Genomic DNA, 21,504 nt, shown 5'->3' with positions numbered 1-21,504 from the left:
CAGTTTTGTGATTTAGAATGGAAAATAGTCGACGAAACTGAGGAGCATAATCTGATTTTCTTTGTATATCGTAACTCTTTCTGGTATGCTCCACGTGTACAAAAAGGTTTGCAATATATACCGTGAAACGCAACCGTGAATAGATAAATCAATTGTAACAATCGAACTTTTTCATGACCGGTTATGCAATTTATTTCTTTTGCTTTGTCGAACAAAAAATGGATCGATCCTGATGGGAAATTAAGTAAAATTGATTATCGACAGTATTTCTCTACGCCTCGAATTCGGAAGCAGTGTCTCGTGGTGGATAAACGTATCGAAGCGTTTTTCGATTCTTTCCTTGAAACCAAATCGCTTGTATGTAGTTACGAACATCTTGCATTGACGGTCGCATTCTCGAGCTCGTGTTTTATTACCGTCGTAAAAATGCTCATCGCCTTCTCTTGATACGGAATAAAAAATATGATAGAACGATCACAATCAGGAATAAAAGTCCTCACGAACATTGATGTCGTTGGTTAGTTGACTTTTGCGGATCGAATGCGAATCTTCGTTATTACTACTTTTTCGTGAGCTAATTCCAAATAATACACGTTAAACTTAAACATTCATTTTTGCGATTTTAAAATCGTTATGAGTACGGTTTAACTTTTGTAAAAATTATTAAAAATGTTGAAATTAATGCCGTATCGATCCAATCCAATCGATCAATCCAATACTCAGTATTTGAATACGTTACGTGACTAAATGACATAAATCTTATAAAGTGATTTTTTAAAACTAATACAATGAGAGATTAATAGAATCGTTCGTACTAAAGGACAATGACGTATATAATGGATAAACGTTATATAACATAGTGAATCCATAATTTCAATCCCCCGCTCCTCATAGCATATGGATTGTAAAAATTTCGATGCAACGCGTATACGACCGCGCTTATTGCATTATTGAGATTGTCGCCCGACAAATGGGTGAAGCTATCGCTATTACATAAGCGAGCGATTCACTGTCGTGAGACAAAGCCATAAACTCTTGGCTCGTTTAAAAAAGAAGCAGAATAGTTAGTCACGATTCGCGATGCAAGTTTGAATCATCCCGGCCAATTATTGTGTTTCGCATCTGGTTTTGGACCATGCTTCGCCAAGAGTTCTCTCGGTTAAATCGCCTCCCCGTTAATATTGTTGGAACACCGAAACGCAGCTGTCAATCAGTCGCAACGTCGAGGGTGTGAAATATAATTCTCTTATTGACACTGATTAGTGATCGCTGAAAACGGAAGCCCGACACGCTAATGACTGCATAATTGTGTACGGATAGAACCCACCGCGTCAATCGGCGTTTATGCTACCCTCCCACTTATCATTATCGATGAGTAGATTTAGTTCGACTACTGCGTTTATCGTATTTTTTTTTTTTATTTCGATAACTACAGTCGATGAGAACTGTGCTTGTTTATAGATAAATGCAAACAGTTAAGCTCATATTATAGCTGACAAATTTTATGATGGTTGCAATGTTAGCAATAACTATAACTTGCGTAGAAATACAATCGCGATGTTGTGACGTAAAATAGAAGTCGGAACGAACCGTAAACCATGAATTGGAGATTTTATCTTCACACGATAATAAATAACGTTTATACTAAATGCGGATATTGGCTAATGAGAAAACTGAGTTACAAGGAAGGGACGTTCGGGATAATTTGTGAATGATGTACCATCAGAAATAACATTCTGGAGTATCGTTGTTCAAACATCCAATACGTTACCATCTGTATGTAAGCCATTACGGAGCAATGTACAATTTTTCATCAATATCGTACCTCTCGAGAGACACGCGAATTTATTTAGACAACGTACCATGTACGCATTTCAATTAAATATGGAACTAGAATTTAACCCGCGAATCGCAGAGAAGGAAAACAATAAGTAATAGGGAGATTAATCCTTCCATTATTAAGAACGAAATATCTCGCATTTCAATTTCTCTCCCATTCTATTATGGATGAAATACTACATTATGTACTTCATCTGGAAATTAAAAATGAAAAATCCGTTCTTATGACAGTTTATTAAATAAAATAATCGAATATGATCGAATAAATATCCTCGCGAAACATTTCTATAAATGTCAAAAACATTTGATAAATTCGTCGTTAAAATAAAAAGAGAAACGATTGAACTGCATGGAGCCTTTGACCGGACGTTTTTGACTGCTCTCATCATCTCTTCCTTCTGTTTTATATATTCCTATTCTTTCCCGTGACCGTCTGCCCTCCTCGTGAAATCTTTTTTCCTCGGGCAAGTTACGGCATTGCAGTGTGCAAAGGCCCTCCACCCATCGTCGAATCGATTCGACAGAGGCCCTTCCACGTTTAACCTCGCCGTCTCAGCGATATATAGTGACTGCAAAAAGTTATTTGTAGGTGTATCAGTCTGTGTGTACGTTTGTTCTATCTTTTACGCTACGATTAACCCTTTGTCGAGTCTAATGGAAATTACGCATCGTGCTCAGGAACGAGTTGTTTTTATGCTTTGTCACATGTTTTCTCCGTGACACGAAATATAAGTGAAATCAGAATTGAAATCACAATTAAATGCAATTACACTTTATTCTAGTTGGAGTGGCGTTTCGTGCCAAGATATGTATGTAATACTTGTAAAATATGTAATCTGTTTTTCATCAGACACTAACTAAAAAGTGGTGCGAATATAAATTGAGAAATAAACATTATTAGAAAAGTGTGCATTTGCACTATTTCTTTTTGCAGTCTCTGTATAATCATTTCCAAGAGTGTATTTCAAGAATGCCGACGAACCGGGGGAAGCTAATAATATAACTGACCGATGGTCTCGCCCGTGGACGCTCTCATTTACACGATGAAAACATTCAAGATTTTTAATAAATGTTGACAGACTTAATTTCTAATTTTTTCATTCGAGTTACGAATTGAATGTTTCAATAAATTAATTTTTTCGGTACTATCTGTAAAAAAAATAATAAGTATCGACAATGGAACTATAGGTAGGGTTTCTACGATGGTACGAAGCTTACTCGTAAAAGTAGATTTACAAGTTTTTTTTTAAATTTAAGAAACTTTTGTCTGAATCGTTGAATTATAGTTAAGGCAGGCTTTGTATACAGAGTCGGCGTATACAATGTGTAACTGTGTAGAAGAATTGTGATTCCCGGGCACAAAGGAAATAGAAGTAGCGGAAGTATTTTCTCGAGATAAATGAGTTTGAAATCAATTGCACTCGCGTGCTCTTGACGTTACATTACGTAGCTCTCATTACTCGTTTCGCGTTTCTTTACTCATTAATTTATTTTCGTTACTATTAGCGTGAATAATCTGTTTCCATCGAAGGGAAGTTCGTTCTAGAGACGAAGTAAAAAGGACTCATGTTGTACAGGATTAACCGTAACTTCTAATTAGATTTTCTACAAAATTAACGCGGTTTGATTAAGGGCTCGTTTCATTTTTTATGATCTGTATAATTAACTGTTCGTAATTAGAGAAACAATTTCTCCCATGGCGATGTTTTACTCCATTGGAATTTTGCTGATTAAAATTCAGTCATTAAACACTGATTTTTTTATTTAATAACGGAATTTTCATATATGTATATTAATTGACCTTCCGTCATATGAAATTTCATCATAATTAAAATATTGTTAACGAAAGAATTAACAGAATCGTGGTAAACGGAGCTTAGTTGTATCGTTAAACGAATGTTTCGAGAAAACGGAGACAAGAAAATGAGAGGAAAATTGTTCGCAATCCAACGTCGTCGCCTGGTTTTCTCTGGATAAAAAAAGAGTATTTTTGTCTGCTAACGATAATGCGCGGCCGAGATTCTTTTGTTGAAATATCGATTCGCGAGCTCGGAAATTCGTCCTGTTACCTTGACCAATGACATTTCCGCGCGCGTTTTCAGAAAAAGGTATGCATTTTGCACCGCGCGTCGCGCACCGTTACCCCCCATTTACGAAACAAAAAGAAGAAACAAATCCATGAATGCACACACGACAATCGATCGAGAAACAAGCGGAGCCTATAATAATAATCATTGACTCGGGAAATTCTTGTCTTTTCACAAGAGAAAGCAGGTCGAAGAGAAAACAGAGAAAGACAAATATTCGTGCGCCTCTCTTTTTCGGAGAAAAACGAATGGATTTGTTCTCGATCCCCTGACGATTCTCGGAACGTCAAAGGTCGAGCGAAATGGAAATCGCGAATCATTGCGTATGAATTCGATCGCGTCGTAGCTCACAGGCGCGATTCGATCAAGCACTCTTTTGACTTATCGTATCGATTCGAATAGGACGAAATGTTACGATCGGTCAAATCTATTTTGGGACGATGAAAAAATCCGGGTCAAGCATCCCAGCGTTTATTAGTCTCTCGGTTCGTCGAGTTTTGATGAAATGATCACGGTAATTAATATCGGGTTAGTCAAGGAATAACGTCAAATTTCTATTGCGCATGGTGATGTTTCGAATACTTATAAATAGATTGTAATTCAGATTGAATCATGCTGTTCTTGTTTACTTCGTATAAAGTGAATAGTGTAAATTTGCCTCGAATAGGAAAGTTCGAATGTCAGCAAATGTTTTAAATAGAGGAAACCGGTGCGACTCGATACGCATTTCCATTTCCAGACGAACAATCGAATACGCAGTTTGATCCTGATGTACCCGCGCAAAGTCTGCAACTTTTCCTAATTAAATTCTCGCGCATTGTCATAGTCGGGTTTCGCTATGGGCGTGCACACACCCACGCGATGGAGGTTGCGCGCGCGCATGCTTTTGTGTTTTCCAGGCCAGACCGGACGTAACTAAATAACTTGGGCTCGTGCAAAAATGATCGATTCCGTGGGCAACGTCGAATCTGGCTAATATACGTCCCGCATATTTCACAGCCCGGGTATCCTCGACGAGGAAACGCGCAATTACGGGATTCTCCATTCTCGTTAAGAGGCGGAAGAAGCACGAAAACTTGGAGCAGCGTTGAAACTTCAGCTCAAAGCGAAAACCTTCTCGCCTTGGATACCAGTTAATAATCTAATCTGCTCGCCAGAACGTTTAGCTCTTGGAACATTTCTCGCCATTTCTCTACGCTTTCGTACCATTTTTGATAGACCGAATTGGTTCCTGGTTTCTCTTCCATTTGCAGGACTGTATCGAATTACTCAACTGTACTTACATATTAGTTAAAGTAATCTATCTTCCTATCGATAATTCTAGCTCGAAGTTTATTGGTTTATCGGTTATCAGTTATCAAGAACGTCTTCATTAAATTCGATATTGATCCACTGAACAGCGTTGGTTTTACCTAAATCGTTTGTAGTTTTCTTTCGCCCGTTATCCTAATTTTCATTTCCTCCTCTAGAAAGATGTCGCATCCGTCCTTACGTTAGTAACAGGGTAGGATCTCCGTTAGCAATACGACGGGTACTTAAGTAAATGAAATGCTTCCCTTACCGAATTTGATTGGATCCTTTACCTATAAGCAATCCACGTGTTTGCGTTCGCTAACGTCCCCGTTCAGAGACAGTTTATCCAACTTTGATAGGAATCGGGATACGTTATAGCAACTTTTTCTTTACATGTCAAAGATGAAGGATGGATCCAGCCGTGCGAGATAGGTTGTGGTTCGAATTACAGCAAATACACTGATTTTATGCCAATGAGGTCACATTTATTAAAATATTATCGATCAATTAAATTGTACCTCATACTTAGCATAGATTTAAGCACTGGCCGTTTCTCTCGACTAGATTTGGGCATGGAACAAATAAACGAAATTGTATAGTTCTCATAATACTGAGTCGTTTCAATAACATATCAACGAATGATTAACAAATCACCGAAACTATTATTTCGGATCTTTATTGTTCGTTATTGGAATATGCATGTGTAATTTGCCCGAACTCTTGACGAGAGCCTACCTACTCCCTACGCTTTGTCCTCTGCAAGCTTGTGAGATATGTCGTGAGAGGAGAACGAATTGAACAAATCGCATCGCATTTCGGGAAACGATAGAGATGCCACGGCATGCCATCGTGCCGCCCCGCGCGGCGTTGTATCGATCGAAGGTCGCAATTATTTGCACGACTGAAACTTTCATGTAAGTTTCAAGGATTTTGCTTATCTCGCCGGCTAGTCTTTTTTCCCTGTTATTCTTCACTTTTACTTATTTCCACCACTTCGTTCTCTTCTCTTTCTGTTCCCTCTTGTCCGCTAATTGAGTCGCGACCTTCGACCGACCTCACGACGCCTCATACTCTTTCTTCTCCTCGACGCGTGAAGACGAACGCATTTGCACGACTCGGTTTCGCTGTTTTGTCACAAAATTGAGGACACAAAGTGAACGAGAACGTAGAAATGACGAAGTCTTTTACGGTCAGAATTAATTTTTTCAAGGTTTTATTCGACAAGATCGCTATTATTTAACTGATTTGCATCCCGAATCTAATTGTGTGTCCTGACCGTCGTGAGAATAAATAAAAAGTACAATTGAATTTTCAATGAATCTCGCGAATTATTCCGCGGTTGGTTCTATCGACCAGTCAATGCAATGAATATTCCGTTCAAAGATGCAAATGGGTTAATCGAAAGCAATTTTTCACTGTTCACTTTGTACTTGAATTTTGTCATGTATCATCCGAAACGAGTCCACGAATTCGTCCTGATCTCTGTGCACAATTCGATGTCAACTGCTTATCGCGAGCACTGCATTGTCAACTCTTTCTGCGTGTGCGTGTGTGTGTCCCGCTTTTCGCGAGATCATCACGAATCATCGATGAAGCGATTAAAAACATATATACATACATACATACATGCATACATACATATTTGTTTTTGTCGTTACTGTGATTGTAACTGGGTGTTTCTTGCTTGCAGCACCAGAGCGCCGCCCAGGCATTGGTGAGTTGCATGTCTCTATCTCTTTTTTCTTTCTCTTTATCTTTACTTATAACTTGCACCTCACAGCTGGAATTTGTTAATCCCATTGTTGTCAAACTGAGGCATATTATAGAATTTATTAAAGAAACAAACGTGTAAATGTGAATGTACTATGTAAATATTGCAGATACTTCTCGATCAATTTTGATAATTTTTATATTTTTTTTCATGATTTAGCAAGTATAGAACAATTGTGCCACTTTCCCTAATTCGTGTAACACTATATTTTACAAATACTTTACGAGATTAATGAATGTCGATCTTTAAGAAATAAAGAGCACTTGAGCATTATTCTTCTTGTTGATAAAGATTAATAAAAGGCTGTCAATTAACAAAACAGTTTCAAGAAGAAATTGGGGTATCAGTATCTATACATTTAACGTTATTAACCCTTTCCTTACCAGATACACATCCGCGAGTAAGCTTTCTCTGTACCAGAGATTGCACCGCAGGTTTCCACGTTACAGATAGAATTATATGCATCTATAGTTCATTGATACCGAATATAGCCGGCACTGGTATTAAAAGGGTTAAATAAGAAGTACTTTGAAGAAAAAGAAATTGGGTTTAATGCATTCTGGCTTTGGGATATGGATACTACTATTCGTGTGTTTCTATCTTTCCTATGTACGCGTTTCTCATTCATGATCGTTGACAAACTTTCTTACACCGTCACGTCGCATCGGTCACTAAACTTACGTACGCTACTACTCAGGAACTATTTTTCTTTGTTCGAAACAAGGAGAGTAAGTAGGTATTGTAGAAACATATTCCTCTTAGAACACTTCGAGCAGCCGATAGGCGTTCTCGCGATGCATGATTCTCTCTCTCTCTCTCTCTCTCTCTCTCTCTCTTCTCTGTTTGTGTCTCGTACTTTATTTTGCCACGTCGTCATGTGCTCCGATCGATGTATTTATTCATGACAGCATCAAAACTTGAACTGGGTGTTACAAAAGTCCTGTGTTCTTCGTATTTCCTAGACTCTAGACATATTCATGGATGGATCAGGGATACATTCCCTGCAAAAGTGTATAAAATATAATTCATGCTCTCGCCGCTATTGTAAGAGTTTTCAGTGAAAATCAGAAATAACATGTCATTACTAAACTGCAGACTTTTATGCAAAATGAAAATCATTTGATAGCTTTAACAGTTTTATTCGTATTTCTTCCTGACAATGGGCGACATGAAACTTTTAACACTCATGCGCGGATTTTACGCATGTCGATAAAATACAAAGGATACATGCAACATGCAAAAATTTGCAGAACATCAAAAGTATGATACATCATTATCTTTGAAGCGTAAAACAAGTTCCAAACTGGAGTTAATTCTCTAAACTAGTAACAAAGTTTTATTTTGCATGAAGGTCTGCAGTTTACTCATTAGTCTTTCCAATAAAGGAAACTACTCGATGCACGATTTTCAACGGTTCAAACATTTTTAAACATTATTTGTCTGATACACTTTTCTTGTTGGAACGGAAGATCGTGGAGAGGTGAGATAAAGGAATTTAAGCGTACGAGGCACAGAGAAGAAGTTCTTATCCTGATGGAAATTTCGTTTACGCGACCTCGTTGTTACCTCTTCGGACTTTAGCTGCTATGCCAGTTTCTGATCTACCTCTCTTTCATGAAGGACCCTCGCTCGATTCGGGATGCAGTTCCGCGCACACGAGAAGTGGCAACCGCAACAAAAAGAACCGTTTATCCACGCCCTCAACCCCGTTCCATCATAATAGATACATACGTAGACACGTACACGTTCATCCGCGTTCATACCTCTTCACATATGTATGTACATATGTGTAAATTCTGTCATGTTACAAAATAAACGGTAGAAGTAGAGAAAGTGAAAATATAATTGCTCTAATTACGAAAACGTTTTGGAAAAGCTTCTTCCCTATCGGACGATCGAAGTTTGTTCCTGCAGTAAAGCAAAAAGCAATTACAGTAGCTCGATAAATAAATTTACTTTCAATATCAATAAGAGATATATCAGGGAAGAATTTCTTCTTTCTGTGAAAAGAGATTTGTGTAAAGCATGTCCATATTGATTTATTATTAATTATAGTAATTGAACGGAGATAAATAAATCTTTCCTAGAAGACAAGGATTGCCGCATAAGATTTGCAGTCGAACTTGTTGTCCTTTGTCGCATATTCTGTATGAGAAAAGTTGCTACTTTCTATAATAACAGGAACTAGGTCAGGAGTAAAACTTGTGTAATTGCGGGTCTACCGGTTCCGATGGCCGATTCTGAGTCAGAGATGTTCTCGAAGAACAGAAGAGATGGAGATAGAAGTCTACATCATACCTAGTTTCTCAAACCAAACTGCTCGGAGTAAATTCTTCTCCCACCTCTTGAATAGTTTTCTATCAAATTTAATTAACGCCTACGACTCATCAAGTTACGCCTCATTATCACAAGCCTCGAAGGAATTATCTCGAGATGTCTAAAAATCATTTCCATCAATGCCATTTAGTCTTACAATGTTGTATCATATATGAATAAACTCTTAAAGAAAAGATTATTACAAATAAATGGCGTTAAAGAATGTTAACCATGAATAAAACGTGCTGTAGTGTTTTTCAAATATTCCCGAAGGGAAAATATTGTCAATTCAAAATAATCCAGGTTGAAAAAACGCGACTCGGTTCCCATCGAAATATGTATTTGCATATTATTCATTCCAAACGCTCTTCGAAACTTCGTTTCGAATCGTTGAAACGACCGCGTCAAAGAGACCTGTTTCTGACTTATCTACTCTCGAAGAGAGACGGTGAAAATTTTCTCGTCCCTAGAGTTCAATTCACCGATCTATTTCCACATTTTTTTTCTTTTACCTCAGCCAATCGTTCTTAAGAGTTCTGACTTTAGTTCGATTAAAAATTATCGACTTATTATCTCCGCTTTATGGAGATCTAAACGTTCTATACTTGGCAAACTCCGTTTAACATGCGAACCGTAATATGATAATTTCGAACCACGAATCGCGTAATTACGTATGCGGGTTTACTTGAGCGAAACGTTTGATAGGTTGATAACAAAGGGAAGCGGAGTCGCGCAATCCCATGACACTTTGATACCGGAATTCGACGCGCGCTATCCGCTTGGCTCTCGATTATCTCGTACACTCTATCAAGTGTACCATGTGATAATATTACCCATTCGGATTAAAAAAAGTGAGAAAAATATCGTAAATAATAAAAAGAAATTAAATGAAACTGCCAATTCAATTATCAATGAACAGTAGCAGCTATCCTACTAAATAAAAGAGTATAAAACTGAGCATTGACAGTTAATATATTTTCTTTGTATTTCAATATTAGTTACGTAATTATGAGAACGTACTAAATTTTATTATGAGAATAAATTGAATTAAATGAAAGAGTTATCATATTTGCATTTATTATTAAAAAATAAATAAAATTTTCTAATCTAATATGTTTAGAAAAATTATCAGAAAACAGAGTACTTCTATTATCTCTCCTGTTTGACTTCTGGTTTTAGTGATAAAATGAAGCTATTAAAGCGAGCAGTGAAATAGCCAATATGGATAAAAGCCGTAAAACTGCGTTATTACTAATCAATTAATAAAGATAATAATTTCAGGATTTCAAAAAATTGTATCGGGCTCAAAATTTTCGGTGGCAACAGTTTAATCCACATTAATGTCCACGAGATGTTACTCCTCGACGGTTAATATAATTTATAATGTGCAGGACACCCAGTTTCTATCTCCTTCTATTTCTCCCGCAGTTCGTGATATTTATTGCTTCGTAAACGGCCGCAACTGCTGGCCGTTTGTGCTTGATTATAGGCGACAATATTATCCAACCTGGGCGGGATGAGAAGTTTCGATTGTCATTGGACGTTCCACTTTTGTTCTCCGTTTTCCTGGAGAAAACGGTAGATAACCATGTGAGCGTCCGCTAACTTTTTTGACATGCGCGATTATTCGATATTCACGTGGGAACACGATGCTATACTGTTTTTAAAGGAATAATTATAGGAAAAAGAATGTAATGTCTGCGATACGTGTTTCTACTGTGAACTGATAACGTTGATTGGCAGAAAGAACATCAAGCTAATCCTTTTATTGTACGTGTTGTGTGATTATTGAGTATCTAAAAATACAGAGATCGCTTTTAAAAGAAAGACTGTAGAAAAATGAGACTGCAAATATTCATGCTAGATAAATCTTTTATAATGTAAATTAAAAAAATCAAATTAAAATTGAGATTTCTTTTATCCTTCAGAATTAATTGCGTATTTATGATGAACATATCTGCACAATACATACATGTATTTTTTACATTATTACTATAAATGCGTACAATCTGCAGTTTAACAGTTGCTTCAAACAATTGATAATTTGATGAAACGCTTTTTAATAATAAAACACGATACGTTCTATGAAAAATCATAGTAGACTGACTTTATACCATTGTGTGATTTTTAATTTACCAATTATTATATTGACATCAGTCAGCAAAAATAATTTCAGGTTAATTCTCGATTACTCGCAGATCGAGCCACTAGAGAATTTAATATAAAGATGTCTCGTAGACGGGTTTAGGCAGGAAATGTTCTTTGATAGAGATTGCGGCGGCGAATCGAAACCAGACCGATCATTTATTTACGAATATTCCGCTGGGCCTCGAGTCTGACAATGAATGTATGCGGGTGCACGTTAACGCGCCTCTCTGTATGTATTGGATGCTTTAACATTAGCCGATGTTCCATTCATGCCTCAAAGAGGCTTTCCAATTCATCGGCACTCGCTGCTCTCTGCCTTTGTCCCTTTTGTCTTGGCTTCACGGGCAACGGTCCTTGCGCTTTAGATTAGGAAGCAAAAGAAAATGTTTCTAGTCTCGCACAAATTACTTTCCCAGAATAATGACTTTTTCTCGCAACCTATGATGTACATATGTATGTACAATGACTCGAAAGTATTACAACATTCCTTGTCGAAACTTTATGCAAGGTGTCTGTCTACTGACGGGAAAAATTTTAACAGAGACTCTAGTTCTTAGTCTGTCGGAACTAGTATTACTGCCGTACGTTGCCCCTGAGAACCACAGGCAGTAGGCAGACTTGACTCCATTAAATCCAAATTTTAATCGCTTATTTAAAAAATGGAGTTTTATACACAATTTTTTTATTCTCGATTTTTGCCTTATTTTGGCTTCCGGAATCCTCTTTATTTCAAGTTTTTACAGTTACTTTGCCACTTGCTGTACATACATATAATTAAAAAGTTTTTTCGTTCGCGTCCTACATAAGTGATTTCCGCAACTGCAGCCGGCTTGAGTAGTTGTAGCTACTTTTGCCGTTATTTGACCCAATTGTGGTACCGTCGACGACCGTGAAATATTTTAGTCGCCTACTCCTCCTACAATTATGTCGATCGAGTCTTCGAAACAAAAGGATCTGGCGGACAGGACATATCGTCTGTCATAACCACGCATCCACTTTTCATTATCTTCTAGGCTCGCAGTAGCGTAATTTAATTTTTCAAATTTATTCCTCGGTTGCCTTGTCCCTATCATTTCAGCCCTTCGCTGTGTTCGAAGGTCTCAGAAATTTCAAGGACCGATCCTCAGGTTCGATCAGCCGTAAAATCGTTTCGTTACAAAAATAAGCCGAGTGTTGTTACACAAACACGGTATAGCAATATTGACAATAATTAGACTGCGATCTTTTATACAAAATATTTTACGATATCAATTTAACAAAGTGAAATCTAAATTGAGCTTCTTTTTACCTTTGAAATATAATGATGTATATTATACTTTTAATATTCTGCACATTCTTGCACACTGCATGCACTCTTTATATTTTTTATAATTTCAATTTTTTTTTATAAATGCATCAAGTCCGCAGTCTAATAATAATTATGCGCTACAATTTAAAAGTGCAAGCTGATGATTCATGATAATTTATACTTGAAATCATTTTGACAATTTTGTAAATCACAAATCAAATCGTATCAATTATTCGCGTTCTCGTTTCTCAGACTGCGCAGGAGAAATATCCATGTTCGTTTATGAATACAAAAAATGAGATTCATTATTTTTCTGTCCGTCTGACGCAGTACGGGGGATGCAAGAACTTGTTTGTTCAAAACATTCGTCCTTGGCAATGCCTTTGCAAAAGATGTAACAATCGAGAGCTGACGCTCTGTATTATTGAAACGTGATGGAAAAGCAAGTTCAAATGAATCCCAGAACTTAGTTCGTCTACTAGTATACATATGGATATTCGTCCATGTTTTGCTAAACGGGTGCACTCTTGAAATATTGCCAGCTACGATAAACGCCTACGTTCCCGTGTTCAATGCCGTACTGGTCGTGTTGCACATGAAAAGAGCGAAGTGGAAGGAAATAAAAAGGTAAAAGAGAAGGGAACCGTACGCCCGAAGAATAGCCTATTTTACTTGCTCAAATATTCACGCTGCACTTCCTACCAGCTTCGAACTATCCCTTGTTTTGACGTATCGACGATAGGAATAGTGATTTGAACCAGGTATTTGAGATATTTAAATAGACAATAACTATTTGAGTATCTGCATTCGAGCAGAAAAATACACTCTGAGAATTTAAATTCGTTCCTTTTCTGGTACGTATGAACAGAAGTAAACAATTTTCAATGCATGAACATGTATTCGTTTTGAAGTTCTAAAATACGTACTATCTTTTATTGACAATAAGTACGAAAAAAAAACCTTATTGTTTGAAAAGAAAGACAACGGACTATTACATTGAAATTCTCAATTGGCAGGGCAATTGAAAAGGCAGTTTTGGTTCATATTATTTATATAACATATTTTATTTCGTTTACAATAATAAAATTATTCAGTTATTTAGGAATATGTAAAATTAATTGATAAGTTGTGCCTATAAGTAAAGAAAAGTAATTCATTAAGTCTAATTTAAAGAAATTATTCAATTTTTAAATGTGTACGAATATTTGAACTTCACGTACTTTGTACAGGAAACCTTGTTATGTCTGAAAAAATGATATTTCATATGTGCCAACCTGATATTGTACCTAGTTGATTCTCTCAAACTTTTTCTCACCACTTCTATTACTGTGCTCAGTTTCTGACTTCAATTTTGACCTGGCGTCAATTCTATCCCACCCTATAGAAGAATTTCCGCGGTAATTAGGATAGTTCTGGGTAGGAAATTTTCATTAAGGTAAGAAGAGGGGATGAATAGAGAAGCGGGCTAAAATTATGGCATCACCTACAAAGGCTATATTTCTATTACTTGGCACACGCTGCCCGGTTTCTTGTTTCCTCCCATCCTTTTAATGAATAGACGACCTGCGTTTAATTAACTGTAATGCCTTTACCGATACGAGTCATTAAGTGCCTCTTCGTCTGCCGGTCTGTGTCCATCAACCTCCTACAAATTTTCTTTTTATCTTTGCAGTCTTCGTATTCAATGAATTTTTGTGAATCAATCTGTCGAATTGAACTTTCAGCAGTAACTTAGCATTACATAAAAGCGGTTCTCTCATTTTTAATCTGTAAACTCTCGTGTTTGTAAACATTTTTAGAAAAATTAATATCCATTATGCTCATTATGAAGTATATCAGTAACAAACGATTACACGAATCAGATCTTAAGTACACACGGAATCTCTATTTTTCGCTAATTCTCTATTCACTATCTTCGCTACTGTCCTCGTTTCGCAGCTTATCTCCTCGTCTATCGAGCCTCCACGTTCTACACAACCGGTGTGCATTCACACGTACACATCGTTGACGTTAATTGCGCGACGCGAGATCTCGTCCCGACTCATTTGTCCACCGCCCTTTCCACATCATTCTTCCCTTTCGTCGCGTCGGAGTTTCCCGGGGTTTCTTTTTTCGTTTTCGCGAATCTGGGCTAAGGTCAGGGTATACCTGACGTTCGTGGGACACGTAATCACGGATATGCACTGGTAACACGAAAACGCAGGCCGGGAACCTCGTAATGAACGCTCGACGTTTGCGAGCCAGGCTAGGTTAAGCTTTCGAACACGTAAATTCTCTATGATAATATTCGTAACGTGCCGTGCGCGCAGCTAAGAAAGTCGTTCGAGTGTTTCTCGTTCGGCATTAACTCGGTAAAATACAGTCAGCGGTCTTAAACTCTTGACCTGATCACCGAAACGATCGTACCTACTACTAGTTATAATAACAGAATTTCAGATTAATATTATTTCTTTACATTAGATCAGTTCTCTTGTAAGCATAATCAGATCTATGAATTGAGAAAGAGAACACATAATATTACAATTTCAGTTTGGCTCCATTTTTTTTTACATTTGCTGCGTGATAAAAAAAAGTATAGTTTATTTACAGCTCGCAGTTATTAATGCGCTCGTGTATACTTTTATAATAATCAACTATTTGGTTTTCCGCGGTTAGACTAACATTTTTGCGATACGATATAAGGTTGATGACCTGCCCCGATTAGAAAGTTCAGAAACGATTGTTTCTCGCGTGGTCCTAAATTCGATTACTCTCAATTGGCTCGTGCAGCTGGCGTGCTGGCCAGTTATCGTTGAGTCCTGATTCGATTAGGCGAAATCAATAATCGCTAATATTATTCACGAATAATTAATGAAAACTTCGTGCGTTATTATTCAATTAAATGGGTATGATCGAAAGTGTGAGCTCAAAGATGCCTTTTTCTCCTTTCAATTTCCTATACATGTATTATAAAAACAGGGCCTTAAATATTATGTATACTATTTTTATTTTATTCAAATGAAAATAATAAAGTGCATGGAATAGTGCTGTGAAGGAACCATAAAGAAAGTAAACGCAGAATGCAATTAAAAAATATCATCAATTACATTTTCTTGCATAATTGAAGTGTCAAAGAGAATAATTGTGGAAGCTTATGTAACCCGAGAAGTTCTGAGACAGTTTAACCACAAGGCATGGGTGAACACGTAGAGATTCAACAATTGAAGTAACTCGTATAAATTTGTCAGCCATTGGAATAAGCTGCTTACCTCTCATGCGATTAGTCTAACATCCACCTCTTAAATGATAAACTGCCCTTATGGCAATTTAAGAAGGCTGAAATTCATCGTATCTATTTTATTTATCTGGGAAAAAGGATTACAGCCACGCCCATTTCCATGGCTCTGCATCCGCGGCCAGGCAGTTGATTTTCGTAGATATTCGAACATAGCAGACGTACAAAGTGTTCAAACACTTTTCACGACAGAATAACTTCTTTACTACTGGTCCATACAATTTGAATTCTATGGGTAGATTACAGGGTTTAGCGCGGTAGCATATTTTAAAGATTTGTACAAAAGAATGTCCCAGAATGCACGAGTTTCTGAAAAAAGATGAAATTCCCAGAACCAATTTTTTCCTCCGATCATTATTAGCAAAGTAATTCACGAAAAAAGTGCGATGGCGTGCATGAGCAGAAGGGCATGAGGGCAGAAATAGCAATTTTTACTTTTCTGCTTCCCTGTTTCATTCTTGTAATAAAGCAGTTCGTCTAATTCTCAAAAAGATTCAAATCGTATGAACCAACATTAAAAATGTCATTCTGCATTAAAGTATGTACGACTACTTTCTCCATGCACTGTAAATGCGACGCGTCACGCGGTACGTCTCTTCAATATTATTCCGCCCTATTTATTACTCTTCGATTCAGCGACCCGCTCGTGTATATTCACGCGTGTACGAGTTTGCATGTCAGTTTTGTCTCCTAACAGTGATGTAACGGTTCGTTCGCGTATTATTTGGTCGAAACGTTTGCTCGTAATCTTTCGTTCTCTGCGTCGCGTCGCATCGATATTTCTGCGAATAAATACACACCGAGAATTCAGGAGGAAGCGAAGGAAAAGAATGTTTGTGGCACATCGGTTCGATAACAGTTCCCGAGTTTCCAAGACGCAATCCTCTTGGGGACCGTGATCCGTTTCTTGGGGAATCGCCACGGTTACAATTCAGATGCATCTACGCCCCGATTCATACATCTTTGGACACTTCTAAATATTTGATAAATATTCCAATTCAATCGATTGGAAAATTATAAATAGACTGCGGATTTTATGCACTTAGACACATGGTACTTGCAGAAGATATAATCTAAAAGATACAGAATATAAAAAGCGAAATTCATACATATTGTTACTTTTTAAGTGGTAAAATAAAAACCAATTTCATTTTTTAAACTGATATTGCAAATGTTTTAATTTGCGCAGAAAATCGTAGTTTAATTATAAAACGTATTTGTACTTGCCGCGACAGTAACGACATTCATGCAACGCGATGATCTAGCTCAGGGCTTCTTAAACTTTTGTCATTCACGACCCCATTTATGATTGCGAGTTACCATTACAGTCGTCAAAATTTTGCTACGCGACCCCATTTGGGGTCGCGACCCATAGTTTAAGAAGCCCTGATCTAGCTGAATAAGTAAACTATGACTTAATGAGTTTTTATTTGGCAACCGTTTTTCTCGATTTCCATTCGTGGCTGAAATTCGCAATTGATAAATATTTAACGTCTCCTCGGCTGACCTCAGATTACTTTTTGCCAGTTGACAGATAGAGAAATATCTTTCCGGGAGGGGGCTTTCCCTGGAGGCAAGGATTTGTATTTTGTAGATGCGAAAATATACGGGTTACAAGTGAGGGTTCAGGACTTTTGCCAGTTTTCGGCGACAGGCATACCTCGAAGGCTCGCGAGCCGAGTTCATTGCTGCAAGAGTTGCAGACTCACACCACTTCGCCCGAGAATCATCTCCTCGCTTAATCCGACCTCCGAACTTGTGAAATTTTTAACAACGGGAACGAACACTGTATATAAGAACAGTCAGCGAAAATCGTGCATCCGCTTGCCAAAGACCCGTTAAGAAATTTTTCACGTCATAAGCACCGCCGCAAACTTTTCACCTACATTTTTTCGTTCATTATCTGACCCACTCATTTCGCGAATGCAGAATTGGAAGAAAAAAATCGAAAGGCTTGAAGATCGTAATTAATTCATCAAGTATCGAACACATAAATCTAACACTGCAGTTTTTATTTATTTATAGACAAATTTTATGTACAGAAAGTATAAAAAATGTAGGTGATACAATTATGCATTTGAGTAAATAAAAATTTATGTAAAGAATTATATATTTTTTATTTTTGTTGATTTCTACCGAAGATACGGGAACACCCAACACAATCTAAAGAGCGGCATGAAAAGAAGGCTTGCTCAGGCAACATCGTACTCTCAGGCGGAACTCTTGATAAATCAACAGAACTCTCAGCAGAGTGCACTTTTTGGGGAAAGTGGAGCTCGGCAATGGGCGTAAAAAACCTATTTTTCTTTTTTCTCTTTCTTCTTTCCTCCTGCTCTCCGTTACGATTACGAAAATTGTTTAATTTAAAAAGAAAATATTGTTCTAACTCGAAACTATTAAATAGACCCTTGGTTTGCCTCATACTTTATTTAATCAAAACATCCCCAAATGGGCAACGATAAATTCAGATGTTGAAAATACAGTCTATTTTCGCCTCGAAAGAGAATTCATTCTTTGAACATTGGAATGAGTTTAAACGACGTCGCTCGAATATGCCGCGAACGTTTATAACGTTATTCGCGATTTCGGCCAAAGAGAAAATTTAATATTCCACTCGTGCGCTCTCGAAGCTAGAGTAAACCAGATTTTATTGATTTCCAAACGAGCCGTATCTGTTGGAAATACAAATACGGTCATTAAATACGGAGAATGTATCGATAAAAATTGCAGAACCGAATCACTCGAATTGAAATAGGTTTTACTCGCTGAAAAACTAACTGCGTACGTGTTTTTCATTTATTCCTGAACGGCTTCCATTTTGTTAAGTATATTTCATTCTAATGGATTTTGACATTATTACAAATTAAATCAATATTAATTTATAATAAAGAATTTAGTATAATTAAAGAACAATACGTAAATTCAAATAATAAGATAAATTGTTCAGTGGATGTCATAAGTTTGACGCGTGTGTTTGTGTGCCTGTGGCTTAATAGATATTTCAAAAACAGTTCATTGTGTCGCGGGTTTGTTAAGTTTTCCAGATTTCATATCATAATTACTGTTTATTTTATTTCTCATCATTTTAGTTAACGTGGTGTGAATTTACCGTGCAAAAAAACAGCTTACAAAATGTAGAAGGCGTAAATCTTTGATAAATATACATGTTTGTTTCATATTTGCATTCTCGTTATTACGTTTCTCGTCCGTGATTTCGAGTCAACTAACTGTGGACGGGCGTATTCATGCGCCTGAGTCCACGCAGTCCATTCTGCTAATTACAAAGTTTATTACCTCGTCCGTTTGCAATGCGAACGCACATATACACGTTCATTCATAAATCCTGGACACTATTCAGAAGAAAATCGTTAAAAGACTTACTATAAGTTCGTATAAGACTGAAAATCAAATTACCTGACTGAAGAGAATATAACGATATTTTCTTGGGAATTTCAATAGAAAAATTGAACTTTATAACTAAGAGAATTATTAGAGGACTGTCATTTGAACACAACTCTTTTGCTGTTTTAAAATGACCAACTACGAAAGTAAATGAATTAAGGATGGAATTTATAAAAAAATTTCTTAAAATCTGTTATACATATATTTAATGCATTACAAAGGTAATTTTATTTGGAGATATTTTTTTACATTTCATTCGACTATACTCGATGTTATTCGGTGATTTGTAACCAAGAGTATACATACGTGTCTGTTAACAAAATCGGTAGATTCAAGATATCGTATTATTGCCAGACAGCCACCATCAATTCGATCTCTACCCGTCGTGGACCAAAACCATTTTAACCTAGCGCTCAGCTCGCCGCAAATCACGAAAATAGGAATACGTGGCTCGTTTCCGGGTCCCTTGTTCAAAAATCATACCTCGCCTATGATAGAGAAGGGCACGCTTTCATGCAATAATTCTTTCATTTCATCATCTGATGTACAACTCGAGTATTTTTTAAAATGTTTGATAACACAAAACCAGAATAACGTGAATTAAACGATACCAGTCCCTCTTCCCGTAGTGGTATAAATTATTCTATGTCGTATATCTCGACTAAAGAAGCATCAAGGTTTTGATTTGAGAAAGCCTTATAACTCTTTAATTTGAGAAAGAAACTAATTTTCTCGCTTGATTTGTTAACGAGGTACCGTGAGACCATCAAGCAGCGCGTAAGTAGAATCTCTGAGTCGTCGCATTAAAATTTAAGATAGTTTCCTTCCTTCCTTCCCCATTTTGTGGCGCGAACTTTACTCGTCGATCGAGTCGAGGCAAACTTTCCTCTGCAGGCAATTTTAACTGCTTTCCCGTCTGAACAACACAATCCTAACTCATAAAACTGACCTGTTCCGGCCACAATTTGTCTCATATTATAGTTGATTATTCCCTGCCTATTGAATAACAAATAAAACTCTACGAACTCTATGCTGATAATTTGAGTGTATAATCAAAGGAAGTAATTATTTATTGTAAATTTCGACAACCGAAATTTTATATTTCGTATTTTTTTGGTCGGTTACTATCAGAAAATGTAAAAAAAATTAAAAACGGAATATGCCCCAAAACGTAGTTTAGCCGATGTCCGGGACTGAATAAACCAGCAACATACGTTGTCGTCGCGACAAAAAGTAATTTCGTCCGGACGAAAAATATCCCAGGAGAGAATAGGAGCGTCGTTGCAAAACCGTTACTCGCATGAATGCGAAATTCGAGGAAAATTCGGGCTCGCGTAAGTATCCTCGTTCCTTCCCAGCAAATTTCCCTCAAGGTTCCCTCGCGTTTTCCCGCAGCCCTATTAATCGAAACTTTCCCCGGTACCTGTTACGTGGCGCACAATAGCGATTGCGAGAGTATTTACGGATTCGACACGGAACTCGCGTATTCGGGACGCAGTTTTCGTGGAACAAGGGAAGACTCAAGTCTGTACTCCGCAAACGCGAGATACCGATGCGGTATAGAATCTTTGTGTAAGTTGAATTCACTCGTAATTCGCGACATGATGCGACGTTTCGCTGCATCTGCAATTGGAAAAGGAAAACTATACAGTATGATTTATTCCGAAAAAAGAGATTATCGCTTAGGAATTATTTATTTATAATCATATCACGAAATGATTTTTCTAGGCTAATACTATTTACTTGCTGTGGGTTTGGTGAAACTTCGTTTTAGGTAAACTTTTTTGCAAAATCTGATTGTAATCGGTGAGAACAGAGGGAACATAAAGTCCTGATTGTCGGAATTCATCAGTTACGATATGATACGGAAGTTATGCATTGTTAAAGTTTAATAATTTTGAATATTATTATACGGGTCTTTCCAAGTTTCTGAAAACGTGGAACGTTCTCTTTTGCTTATGGTATCACCCGGCTACGTTCGCAACTGTGTAGACATGGTTGACTTAAAGCACCTATGTGTATACGTTTTGTAATTCTATCAAGGAGGACAGTGTCTCAGAAAGTAAAATTTTTATATTTCCGTTCT

General features: G+C 37.1%; 1 protein-coding gene across 1 annotated transcript in view; it reads left to right on the top strand.

Moving 5' to 3' along the window:
* The window catches only part of Nckx30C (solute carrier family 24 member Nckx30C), a 54,368-nt gene that overhangs the window by 2,366 nt on the left and 30,498 nt on the right, over positions 1-21,504 (top strand). Inside the window, exon 2 of the mRNA XM_018032733.2 lies at positions 6,910-6,933. Within this exon, the coding sequence (XP_017888222.1) occupies positions 6,910-6,933 (24 nt within the window). The remainder of the gene's footprint in view (positions 1-6,909; positions 6,934-21,504) is intronic.

This window comes from Ceratina calcarata, unplaced genomic scaffold (assembly GCF_001652005.2).
Source record: "Ceratina calcarata isolate Rehan_Ccalc_2016 unplaced genomic scaffold, ASM165200v1 scaffold588.2, whole genome shotgun sequence".
Lineage (NCBI taxonomy): Eukaryota > Metazoa > Arthropoda > Insecta > Hymenoptera > Apidae > Ceratina > Ceratina calcarata.
Note: the sequence above shows the minus strand (reverse complement) of the source record. Positions and strands in the feature narration are given on the sequence as shown.